General features: G+C 42.5%; 1 protein-coding gene across 5 annotated transcripts in view; it reads left to right on the plus strand.

Annotated features, from left to right (window-relative positions):
* Positions 1 to 12718, plus strand: part of LOC124031673 (dedicator of cytokinesis protein 3-like) — a 70764-nt gene that overhangs the window by 21139 nt on the left and 36907 nt on the right. For 3 of the 5 annotated variants that reach the window (XM_046343208.1, XM_046343209.1, XM_046343210.1), the window contains exons 7-14: positions 4848 to 4932; positions 6443 to 6484; positions 6777 to 6955; positions 7467 to 7548; positions 7763 to 7823; positions 7903 to 8050; positions 10604 to 10692; positions 11512 to 11637. In XM_046343208.1, the coding sequence (XP_046199164.1) occupies positions 4848 to 4932; positions 6443 to 6484; positions 6777 to 6955; positions 7467 to 7548; positions 7763 to 7823; positions 7903 to 8050; positions 10604 to 10692; positions 11512 to 11637 (812 nt within the window). Of the gene's footprint in view, positions 1 to 4329; positions 4387 to 4847; positions 4933 to 6442; positions 6485 to 6776; positions 6956 to 7466; positions 7549 to 7762; positions 7824 to 7902; positions 8051 to 10603; positions 10693 to 11511; positions 11638 to 12718 lie in introns of those variants that run through there. The other 2 variants (XM_046343212.1, XM_046343211.1) reach the window with 2 other exon arrangements.

Consider the following 12718-nt stretch of genomic DNA (forward strand, 5'->3'; position numbering starts at 1 on the left):
ATGTGATTTTCTGGATTTTCTTTTCTCATTTGTCTGTCATAGTTGAAGTGTACCTATGATTAAAATTACAGGCCTCTCATCTTTTTAAGTTGGAGAACTTGCACAATTGGTGGCTGACTAAATACTTTTTTGCCCCACTGTATGTTAGCACAGCTGAAAACTGTTGTGCTGATTTAAAGACGCAATAAAACTGACCTTCTTTAGACTAGTTTAGTATCTGAAGCCTCAGCATTTGTGGGTTCGATTACAGACTCAAAATGGCCAGAAACAAAGACCTTAATTCTGTAACTCGTCAGTCGATGCCTGTTCTAAGAAATTAAGGCTATTCCATGCGAGAAATGACCAAGAAACTGAAGATCTCATTTTAATGCTTCTTTAAATCAGCACAACAGTTTTCAGCCGTGCTATCATATTTGTAAAAGGGTTTTCTAATGATCAATTAGTCTTTTAAAATTATAAACTTGGATTAGCTAACACAACGTGCTATTGGAACACAGGAGTGATAGTTGCTGATAATGTGCCTCTGTACGCCTATGTACATATTCCATAAAAAAATAATCATTTACAACATGTCTACACCGTACTTCTGATCAATTTGTTGTTAATTTAATGGACAAAAGCGCTTTTCTTTCAAAAACAAGGACATTTCTAAGTGACCCCAAACTTTTGAAAGGTTGAGTATACAGTCGGAAGTTTAAAACTCGTTTTTCAACCACTACACAAATTTCTTATTAACAATCTATAGTTTTGGCAAGTCGGTTAGGACATCTACTTTGTGAATGACACAAGTAATTTTTCCAACAATCGTTTACAGACAGATTATTTAGCTTATAATTCACCGTATCACAATTCCAGTGGGTCAGAAGTTTACATACACTAAGTTGACTGTGCCTTTAAACAGCTTGGAAAATTCCAGAAAATGATGTCATGGCTTTAGAAGCTTCTGGTAGGCTAACTGACATAATTTGAGTCAATTGGAGGTGTACATGTGGATGTATTTCAAGGCCTACCTTCAAACTCTGTGCCTCTTTGCTTGACATCCTAGGAAAATCAAAAGAAATCAGCTAAGACCTCAGAATAAAAATTGTAGACCTCCACAAGTCTGGCTCATCTTTGGGAGCAATTTCCATGCGCCTGAAGGTACCACGTTCATCTGTACAAACAATAGTACGCAAGTATAAACCCCATGGGACCACGCAGCCATCATACCACTCAGGAAGGAGACGAGTTCTGTTTCCTAGATATTAACGTACTTTGGTGTGAAAAGTGCAAATCAATCCCAGAACAACAGCAAAGGACCATGTGAAGATACTGGAGGAAATCGGTACACAAGTATCTATATCCACAGTAAAACGAGTCCTATATCGACATAACCTGAAAGGTCGCTCAGCATGGAAGAAGCCACTGCTCCAAAACCACCATAAAAAAGCCAGACTACAGTTTGCAACTGCACATGGGGACAAAGATTGTACTTTTTGGAGAAATGTCCTCTTGTCTGATGAAACAAAAATAGAACTGTTTGGCCATAATTACCATCGTTAGGTTTGGAGGAAAAAGGGGGAGGCTTGCCAAGCTGAAGAACACCATCCCAACCATGAAGCACGGAGGTGGCAGCAGCATGTTGTGGGGGTGCTTTGCTGAAGGAGGGGCTGGTGCACTTCACAAATAGATGGCATCACGAGAAAGAAAAATTGTGGATATATTGAAGCAACATCTCAAGACATCAGTCAGGTCGCAAATGGGTCTTCCAAATGGACAATGACCCCGAGCATACTTGCAAAGTTGTGGCAAAATGGCTTAAGGACAACAAAGTCAAGGTATTGGAGTGGTCATCACAAAGCTCCGACCTCAATCCTATAGAAAATGTGTGGGCAGAACTGAAAAAGCGTGTGGGAGCAAGGAGGCCGACAGACCTGACTTAGTTACACCAGCTCTGTGAGGAGGAATGGGCCAAAATTCACCCAACTTATTGTGGTAAGCCTGTGGAAGGCTCTCCGAAGTGTTTGACCCATCTTCAACAATTTAAAGGCAATGCTTCCAAATACTAATTGAGTGTATGTAAACTTCTGGCCCACTGGGAATGTGATGAAAGAAATAAAAGCTGAACTAAATTATTCTCTCTATTATAATTCTGATATTTCACATTCTTAAAATAAAGTGGTGATCCTAACTCACCTAAGACATGGAAGTTTTTACTTGGATTAAATGTCAGGAATTGTGAAAAACTGCGGTGTATGTAAACTTCCGACTTTCATCTGTGGTTCTGTTGGGGCGGTATGCAAATTGGAGTGGGTCTCGGGTTTTTGGGATAATGGTGTTGGTATGAGCCAGAATGATAAGCATTTCAGGACTATAGATGTGAGTGCTACAGGCTTGAAACAAGTTGATATTACAGACCGGGTCAGGCATAGGAGAATACATGTGCCAGCTGTTCAGTGCATGCTCTCAATCCACGTCATAGTATTCCGTCTGGCCTTGCAAATGTTAACCTGTTTAAAGGTTTTACTCACGTCTACGTCTACTACAGAGAGCGAGGTCGTAGTTGGGCTCTCAGGCGCCTGAGCAATGGAGAAAATGGAGCAGCTGCATCCCCAGATTTTTACCAGAAAAGTGTCATGATCCATTGGAACATTTGTCATTTTCAATGATTAGTAATGTTTTTAGCTAGTCTGTACTAAGATGGATATGTCAACTTTATTTATTATATAATTAACAGATTACATTTTGCAGCCCCTCAAGATGAATGGTTTGTCCCACTTGAAAGTTTTTTTGCCTCCCTCCTGCATGCCACTTTTTTGGTTCAGTTAGAAAGCACTAGTTGCACCACTGGTGTTTTAAAATCCAAAGGCACCTGCAGGCATTTAACATCACTGTGCATTGTTGCCATATATTTTCCCAACATCAATCGGTTAATCCTTAAGTCTATTGACGCCCCCTTGCATCTAATTAACATAATATTCAAATCCCCATGAAAATCCTTCAGTTTTGAAGCTTGAGATGTTTTTTTTTTTTTTGCATGGGCTGCATCTCAATCCACCACATACTCCTATGTCAGCCTGTCGCGTCTGCAGTGGAAAGTGGCAGAGTTACAGCGCTGTTTGTCAGACCAGGAAACAGCCCGCAAATCGGGTTGTAGAGCAAAACAGAGTCTCCCATTTCCAGAGTGGGGTTAAATTATTTTTTAGCCCAAACAGTTCAGATGCTACAGACAGAAGTTGGCAGACGAGTCCCGAGGGGCTTGTGGTGGTCGTAGAGCAAAACGGAGAACACCATCATGCTTCTGATAGTCTCGTCTCTCAATAGTGGCCATATTAGTCAGTAGGCCAAACCATTCAGATACTACAGATGTTTTCTTGAGAAGACAGATTTCAGGATGTCTCCTCCTCTTACAAACAGCGCTGTAGCTCTGTCACTTTCCACCGCCGATGTAATGGATTGAGATGCGGGCCCATGCAAAAACACAAAAATATACATTATCTCTAGTTTAAACTGACAGATTTTGATGGGATATTTTTATTATGTTAATTAGATTATGGACTCTTAAGGATTAATTATTGGGGGTGGGACTTTCAGGGGAGGGAGTAGATTAGTAATCTAGTCATTAAACACATGTTCAATGTAATTTGTTGTGGCAAATCCTATGTCAATCAAATTTCAATGTAATGTATTTATAAAGCCCTTTTTTCATCAGCAGGTGTCACAAAGTGCAATACACAAACCCAGCCTAAAACCCCAAACAGCAAGAAATACAGATGTAGAAGCACTTTGAAAGGCAGGAACCTAGGATGAAACCTAGAAGAACCAGGCTCTGAGTGGTGGCCAGTCTTCTGGCTGTGCCGGGCGGAGATTATACACATGGCCGTTAAGGCCACATTTTTCTTCAAGATGTTCAAATAGTTGTTCTGTTCATAAATATGGATTCCCCTGTGAAGAAACAGTGTAAAATTGCAGGAAATTATTTTTATGCAATTCCCAAAAATATTAACAAATTATTTTATCAACAAAAAAATACACCACCACTTTCAGACAAAGCCAGGTGCTCATGCTCTTGCAAAAATTACATTTACATTTAAGTCATTTAGCATTCAACTTATGACATCCAGTGGAACAGCCACTTTACAATAGTGCATCTAAATATTTTAAGGGGGTGGAGGGGGGTGAGAAGGATTACTTTATCCTATCCTAGGTATTCCTTAAAGAGGTGGGGTTTCAGGTGTCTCCGGAAGGTGGTGATTGACTCATTTAAATGTTAAATGTAAAATAAAAGGCAATTAGCTCTTGTTCAAACCCTGCTTACAGAAGGGATATTTTGGCAATGACGCACGAGAGCCAGCTGAACGAGAAGCCAGATGAACTCATGGATACCGTGAAGTCTCTCTGCATCCAGTATGAAGGAAGTTAGCTGTAGTTTCGCCAGCCAATGCTAACTAGAGTTGATGCAATGACTGGAGGTGCACTAACGCTAGTTAGCGACTGCACTAACGCTAGTTAGCGACTGCACTAACGCTAGTTAGCAACTTTCTTCAAACTGCACGCAGACATATAAATAATATCAATGAGTTCATCTCATAGATTGTAGATAAAGGGCTTTCGCAAAAATCTTGAAGTATCCCTTTAATAATAGCTTTCTGAACAAGACCTACATGCCTTCTATGCTTGCTTATAAGAGTATTTATGATGTATAAGGGGCATTTTCTTTTTTAGATAAGAGGAAAAGCTTTTTGTGTGTTCTATGATGGTTAATGTTATGATTTGTTGCCTCCCACCTCTCGCTGGCTCTTCTTTCTCTCTCTCCTCATCTCTCTCTCTCTCTCTCTCTCTCTCTCTCTCTCTCTCTCTCTCAACAGGCACCTTGGCCTGGACCTTGTTCCTAGAAAGGAGTTTGAAATGGTGGATCCGGATCATATCAGTGCATCTGAACTCTACAAAATGGTATGGTCAACATAGGGAGGTATTAATGTTGCATTCTATACATGGCCATTCTATATGGGTGTTATGTGTGGATGCAAATCCATACACATCATTTCCCCTACCAAACCCCTGGGAAATAAGAGAACAGTGACCCTCAAGATGTGCATTATTATAATGTATTTATGAATTGAATATTATTTTACAGGCACAGGGTACTTGACTAAAACTGTTCTTCCTTTGTGTGGTAATATTTTAATGTAAGTGTGTGGGTCGTGAATTACTGTATTTTTTTGTATTTACTGACAAGTGTGTTTTATGCAAATGTATGTTGGAATCTGTGTGTGCTGTATGACTTGTGTTTCTCTGCCTTGTACACTTGTGAATGTATGTGTGTTGTAATGCATTTTCTTAGTAAGGGTGTTTGAGCGCGTGTGCGTGCGGCACAACTCCGCTTTTGTAGCTCAAACCAGTTCATCCCCCTGCTCTTTAAGCACACATTTCTGCCATATTGAGAGTGTTCCTCTACAAGCGCACACGTGACCAAAACTTGAATGTTCACTAGATGCACTGTGACAACCCTGTGAGAGGATTTTAAAAAGCAATAGTTTTGGTTATTGTAATTGCAATACTACAGTCTGGGTTATGTAAACTAACCACATCTATAGTTGAGACACAATTCTATAAATAAGATATATCCCAAATGTGCTCTTGGAATTTGGAATAAGCTGTAGTAACGTATTAGGGAGTTGTAAGCTAAGTGTACACCCCCAGTAAAAGGCGATTTTAGAATTTCTCAGCCTGATCCAGAATTAGGAAAGTCTAATCACTGCTCAGACGCAGATGTCATGTTTTGGGGGAGGCCGTCTTGGAAACAGGAGACCCAGTCTTGACCAATAGTGGAGGGTCAATATGCTGGTCTAATAGCGTCTCCTACTACCCTGCAGTCGCCTTTTATTCCTGTGCCATTTTTATCGGCTTTGCAGGCAGATTGTTAGTGCATTAAGTGTTCGGTCCAGAAACAACAGTGTGGTTCATCCCTGCCAAAAGCCTCCTCACTAGGTCGATGAAAGTGAGCTTGTTTTTGGCAGGGCACACAGGCCTTGGCACCTCTTCAGGTGGGAGTAAAAGAGATCTCTTAGTTTGCGGAGCAGAGAGGTTTGTGTGTGTGTGTGTGTGTGTGTGTGTGTGTGTGTGTGTGTGTGTGTGTGTGTGTGTGTGTGTGTGTGTGTGTGTGTGTGTGTGTGTGTGTGTGTGTGTGTGTGTGTGTGTGTGTGTGTGTGGGAGATATGTGCTTTGTCCTCTCCTCTCCTCTCCCATGGGCTCATGCTTTGCCTCATGTGGACTTATTTTGGGGATACTGCTCACTGAAGCAACCTCTAGGCAAAATTGGTGGGCGCCTTTTTATCAGAATTCATGCCTCTATTGCACAGTACTATACAACAGGTGTGGGCTTTTTGTGAGGAACTAGTGTATTGATCATGAATAGAATGTTTGACTAAACTAAAATCACTCTTCTCTATGTACCCCACAGCATGCATCCAGCAGACACTGTGGCCAGCCAAGCACAAACCAGGTATGAACTCAATATAATCTGCTATGCGGTAGCTAGATAATGGTTGGAGATACACTATATGCATGAGAACTAATTTGACATCACTTTACTGACAAAACCCATGCCACCATTTTGAATGATCACAATAACCATCAACACTATCACAAATCCATTCAATGTGAACGATCACCAAGCTGACAAAACGCATCCACGAACATGTGTACCACAGTGACAACCTTCAAAGGGTAGATAGACGTAGCATGCGTGCAGTGCAGTCAGAGCTTTGCCCCTCAGTAAGGACCTGTCTTGTTAGTGTTCGTCGTCCGATCGTTCTCAGGGCGACAGCGTGCGTCAGCGCCATGGAGACGGTTGCCGTGTTCCGGTGCAACACCACCTCTTCATCAACCTGAAGAGTTTCACCTACAACACCATCAGCGAGGAGGCAGATGTCTTCTTCTCCCTCTACGACACCCGTGACAACAAACAGATCAGGTATATGCACGGTCAACACTAAATAAACACACACCGGACACACAAACACAACCTCTACAGGCACTTGTGCAAAAGCAAGCAGGTCAGTTACTTGAGAGGGAGCCACAGGACATCTTATTTTACTTCTATGATACATGTGGCAATGAGCAGAACCGGTACTGGAGGGAGGGCTCCAGTACACATACAGCAAACATACAGGATGGACACACACAACTCATACACACACACAGGGCATGCACATGCAGAACACACACAAACAAACAACCCAAGTCGAGCAAGTGCTAGAGGGCATAGTAGACACACACCACACCCACAACATGTCACCCTTACTCAGCGCAAGGCCTTCCCCTCATGTGACCCATTTACACCCCCAGACAGCACCACATTGTGAAGTTCAAGGTTTCTTACACTCGCAAAATAGAATGATCTCAATGGGACTACTTGGTTGAATGAGTAAATGAAAAACAGTGTGCCTTGATTCATGTACTGTAACATATGTCTTCCTCCTCAGTGAGAAGTTTATGGTGAGACTGAACAAAAGTGGAGGACCAAAGAACCCAGAGAAGGTGGACCGTCTGTGTGCTCTCTTCACGGTAACTCTCAGCTCTCCACCCTTAGATGATAGCTCATAGGATTTTAGCTTAGATGAGCTATTCTTAGATATGTTTTTCAACAGCAACCACGGTAAAACAGCAACAAATGTAAGTAAATAATGTGTTGTGTACATAAACGCATGCCTCACATCCATGTGATTTGAGTAAGCTTCAGTATTTTCTTGTTAATAGTGGGTTTATGTTTTATTTTTAGGATCTGAGCAGTAAAGACCTGAAGAGAGACCTGTACATTGTAGCACATGTCATACGAACTGGTAAGCCTATGTGAGATGGAGTAACAGAATTATCATTCCTCATAGCGAGCTAATGCGTTGTTGTTGATGTTGTCTCCAGGTCGTATGTTGTTGAATGACTCAAAGAAGGGTCCGCCCCACGTGCAGTACAGGAGACCGTATGGCTGTGCTGCTCTGGCCATGAGTGACGTGTTTCACACCATCACAGACCTCCAAGAGGAGAGGGACTTTGTGCTCAAAGTGTACACGTGAGTCACTGTCTCATCCTGACTCGCATTCTACATTTCAGTCATTTAGCAGATGCTCTTATCCACAGCGACTTACAATGTATTTATTTGACTGGGACAATGCACATGAACTAACATTTAAACTAAAGTTTAAAAAAAATACTAAACTGTTCTTTTGCTGATACCTCTTACTATACCGTATGTAGCTGGAGTCTTTGTAAATAGGGACACCATCTAAATTAGTATGAGGTGATAGCCAGAATAACTGAACACTGTAGTGTGTCATCAGCCTTTCACAAAGATATCTCTATTAAAATGACTGAAAAATTATCTCTGGAGACAAAGCCATTAGCTGTAATTCTGCTGTTTTTACCGAGGCATGAATGTTCTACCAATGTTGTGTGAATGTTCCCTACCTGGAGCTTGACTGTTTTGATGTGTTGTGCACTTGGATCAGAATGATAATGAAGTGTCCTCTGGAAAATCAATATCTGCTCAACCAGGGCCTAAGATTGTGCTCCTGGTGTGATGTGAATCTGGCTCCCTCTGTTAGGCACCACTCAAGAGACACTCCTGTACCCCCGCCAAGCGATGAAGAGATTAGAGAGGCAGGGAGAGAGGAAGACTGAAAGAGAGAGAATGTGTGTGTATGTATGAGAGCATGATGGAGATGACACTTAGACAAATGAACAAAGTTAGAGGACAAAGCTTGATGAGGAGTAGAAGGGGAAAATAACACCAAATGAAGCATTCTGACTCAGTGACTCAACAGATAGCTATAGCACATCCCTTACTGTCTGTCCTCCTATATCCTCCTCCTTTCTTCCTCCACCTCTGTCATCCTCAGGGGTCTGTATCATGTGTTTTGGATGTGGCCTAGCCCGACACTACTGATTTCTACTGTGGCACTGATGCTCTTTTAAATGCTCTTTCCCTACATACACTACAGGGCCAACTGTATGTGGACACCTGCTAGTCGAATATCTCAATCCAAAATCATGGGCATTAATATGGAGTTGGACCCCCTTTGCTGCTATAACAGCCTCCAGTCTTCTGGGAAGGCTTTCTATTAGATGGAAAGCCTTCCATTCAGCTGCAAGAGCATTAGTGCGGTCGGGCACTGATGTTGAGCGATTAGACCTGGCTTGCAGTCGGCGTTCCAATTCAACCCAAAGGTGTTCGATGGGTTGTCAGGGCTCTGTGCAGGCCAGTCAAGTTCTTCCACACCAATCACTGGTCCTCGCTTTGTGCACGGGGGCATTGTCATGCTGAAACAGGAAAGGGCCTTCCCCAAACTGTTGCCACAAAGTTGGAAGCACAGAATAATTTACAATGTCATTGTAGCATCAAGATATCCCTTCACTGGAACTAAGGGGTCTAGCCTGAACCATGAAAAACAGCCCCAGACCATTATTCCTCCTTCATCAAACTTAATGGTTGGCACTATGCATTGGGGCAGGTAGTGTTCTCCTGGCATCCGCCAAACCCAGATTCGTCCGTCGGACTGCCAGATGGTGAAGCGTGATTCGTCACTCCAGAGAATGCGTTTCCACTGCTCCAGAGTCCAATGGTGGCTAGCTTTACACCACTCCAGCAAACTCTTGGCATTGCGCATGGTGATATTAGGCTTGTGTGAGGCTGCTCGGCCACGGAAACCCATTTCATGACGCTCCCGACAAACAGTTCTTGTTCTGATGTTGCTTCCAGAGGCAGTTTGAATCTCGGTAGTGTATGTTGCAACCAAGGAGAGATCATTTTTACGCAATGCGCGCGCGCTTCAGCACTAGGTTCTGTGAGCTTGTGTGGTCTATCACTTCGCGGTAGCGCCATTATTGCTCCTAGACATTTCCACTTCACATAACAGCACTTACAGTTGACCAAGGAAGCTCTAGCAGGGCAGAAATTTGACAATATTGAGTTGTTGGGAAGATGGTATCCTATGACTGTGCCATGTTGAAAGTCACTGAGCTCTTCAGTGAGGCCCATTCTACTGCCAATGTTTGTCTATGAAGATTGCATGGCCGTGTGCTCAATTGTATACACCTGTCAGCACCGGGTGTAGCTGCAATAGCCGAATCCACTAATTTTGAGGGGGTGTCCACATACTTCTGTATATATAATGTATCTTGCCTTGAAAGGGCTTGATACCGTACACTAAAGAAATTGTGCATTATAAAATGAACTATTTTTAAGATGATGATTATAATTAGCCCTTTGCACATGTCTCAGAAAAAGCAAGCAGCGTTGTGAGCACAGAGCTGCCTCCTAAACTGTCCGCTCCGATAAGGCTTCAGCATGTGCGTTTCCCCCCATGCCTCTCCCAGGGGCCCTTGGGCCTCCTCTCCTAGTGGAGAGGAGAGAACTTGCTGTCAGCTTAGCTTAGTGGCCTGTGAGTTTGGGGTAATATGCTGCTTGATATAGCGTCCCCCCCAGCTGGTACCTTTTGTCCCGGAGGAAAACGCTTCTGGGACATGCTGTTCAGTTAGTCCCCCGGCAACCGTCCAAATCTCTCCATCTGTCCCCCTCTAATGTGTGTGTCGTTAATGCTTTTCTCCATCTTCTCTTTTTCTCCAGATGTAATAATGAGAACGACTGGTTTCAGATCCACGAGAACATCATCCGCAAGTCTAGTACCAAGTACTCAGCTCCTAGCACCAACTATGGTACATATGATGGCATCATTCAGGACTGTACATCTGTGGGGTCAGTTCCATTTCAATTCAGTCAATTCAGGAAGTAAAAATTGGAAATGAGTCATCTTCATCGAAGATAAATGGCAGTTTTCAATTCTTGAATTGAAATGACAATCTCCTAAATTGACTAAATTTAAATGGAATTCTAGGACATTGTATGTTGTTAAAGGGTGTGAATTACCAACTAAGAAAGAAGGTAAGTTGAAAAGAACGTTTTAGACGTGTTATGAGATGCATACGTTACTGGCCCTGTCTGTCCTCGAAGATTGAGTATTGATCACCATGACCGTGACAATCAGAATTGAGGTTAAGCTGAAGGAAAGGGCTGTTATTATTGATGTTTAACTGCATATGTCCAGGAGATAGAGGATATTCTCTATTATCTGTGGTTAGGTATGTCGGTTCGTTTTAGTTGGACTGATAGAATGTCTGCACTACAAACATCTTTATGTCCCTCTGTTTTTTTTTCTCCGAATCTCACTGGTATATTTCTACAGCATAATGTGAGTCACTGAATTCAGTCATCTTGTCTTGCTCCAAAACCCTTCTCCTCTGTTTTTCTATTCCTAATACCAACCACTTTTTCTCTCTCCTATTCCTTGCTCTGACTCCCATCTCTCCAATCCATGCTCCTGTCTCTACCTCCCCCGCACTCTGATTAACATCCCCTAAATACCCCTCTTCCCTCACCCTCTTTCTCTCTTCTTTCTCTCACTTTTCCTTCTCCTCCCTCTATCATCCTCTTCATCTTTTCCTCCTTTTGCTTGCGTGCTCCCCCCCCCTCCCCAGGCCTCATCATCTCTCTACAGCTGCTGCGGGGGGAGCTGGATCAGATCAGGAGGGAGAATCATGCTGTGTTCAGCAGGTCCCTGGCCATCATGCGCAAACTCGGCTTCTCTGATGTCATCATGCCAGGTGAAGGGTAGGGGGTAGGATGATAGAACCTGGCCATGTTCAGCAGGGCCCTGGCCATTACACACAAACTGGGCTTCCCTGACATCATTGTGCCAGGTCAGGGGTAGGGGATAGGGAGTAGGGCAGGGATCATTAACTAGATTCAGTCATGGTGTGATTTGTTTAGTCATGGTGCGATCTTGAGCGGATGAGGGGGCCGGAAAATTTTAACAAATAATTTGAAGACTACAAAATAACTGCAAAAAGCCCAAACAGATATAATATTGAACTAAAACATAATCAATTCAAAATTTGTAAACGATTCAATTTTATTTTGTTACTTATCTTTGAATTCTGCATTGTTGGAAAATGACCCGTAAGCATTTTGCTCTTAGTCTACACCTGTTGTCTACAAAGCATGTGACAAATAACTTTGATTTGATCACATACAGTTGAAGTTGGAAGTTTACAAACACTTAGGTTGGAGTCATTAAAACTTGTTTTTCAACCACTTCACACATTTCTTGTAAACAAACTATCGGTTAGGACATTTACTTTGTGTATGACACAGGTAATTCTTCGAACAATTCTAACAGATGGATTATTTCACTTATAATTGATTGTATCACAATTCCATTGGGTCAGAAGTTTACATACACTAAATTGACTGTGCCTTTAAACAGCTTGGAAAATTCCAGAAAATGTCATGGCTTTAGAAGCTGATTTGCTAATTTACATCATTTGAGTCAATTGGAGGTGTACCTGTGGATGGATTTCAAGGCCTACCTTCAAACTCAGTGCCTCTTTGCTTGACATCATGGGAAAATCAAAAGAAATCAGCCAAGACCTCAGTAAAAAATTGTAGACATCCACAAGTCTGGTTCATCTTTGGGAGCAATTTCCAAATGCCTGAAGGTGCCATGTTCATCTGTACAAACAATAGTACGCAAGTATGAACACCATGGGACCACGCAGCTGTCACACCTCTCAGGAAGGAGACGCGTTCTGTCTCCTAGAGATGAAGGTACTTTGGTGCAAAAAGTGTAAATCAATCCCAGAACAACAGCAAAGGACCTTGTGAAGATGCTGAAGGACACCGGTA

Source organism: Oncorhynchus gorbuscha, linkage group LG03, assembly GCF_021184085.1.
Source record: "Oncorhynchus gorbuscha isolate QuinsamMale2020 ecotype Even-year linkage group LG03, OgorEven_v1.0, whole genome shotgun sequence".
In the NCBI taxonomy this organism is placed as follows: domain Eukaryota; kingdom Metazoa; phylum Chordata; class Actinopteri; order Salmoniformes; family Salmonidae; genus Oncorhynchus; species Oncorhynchus gorbuscha.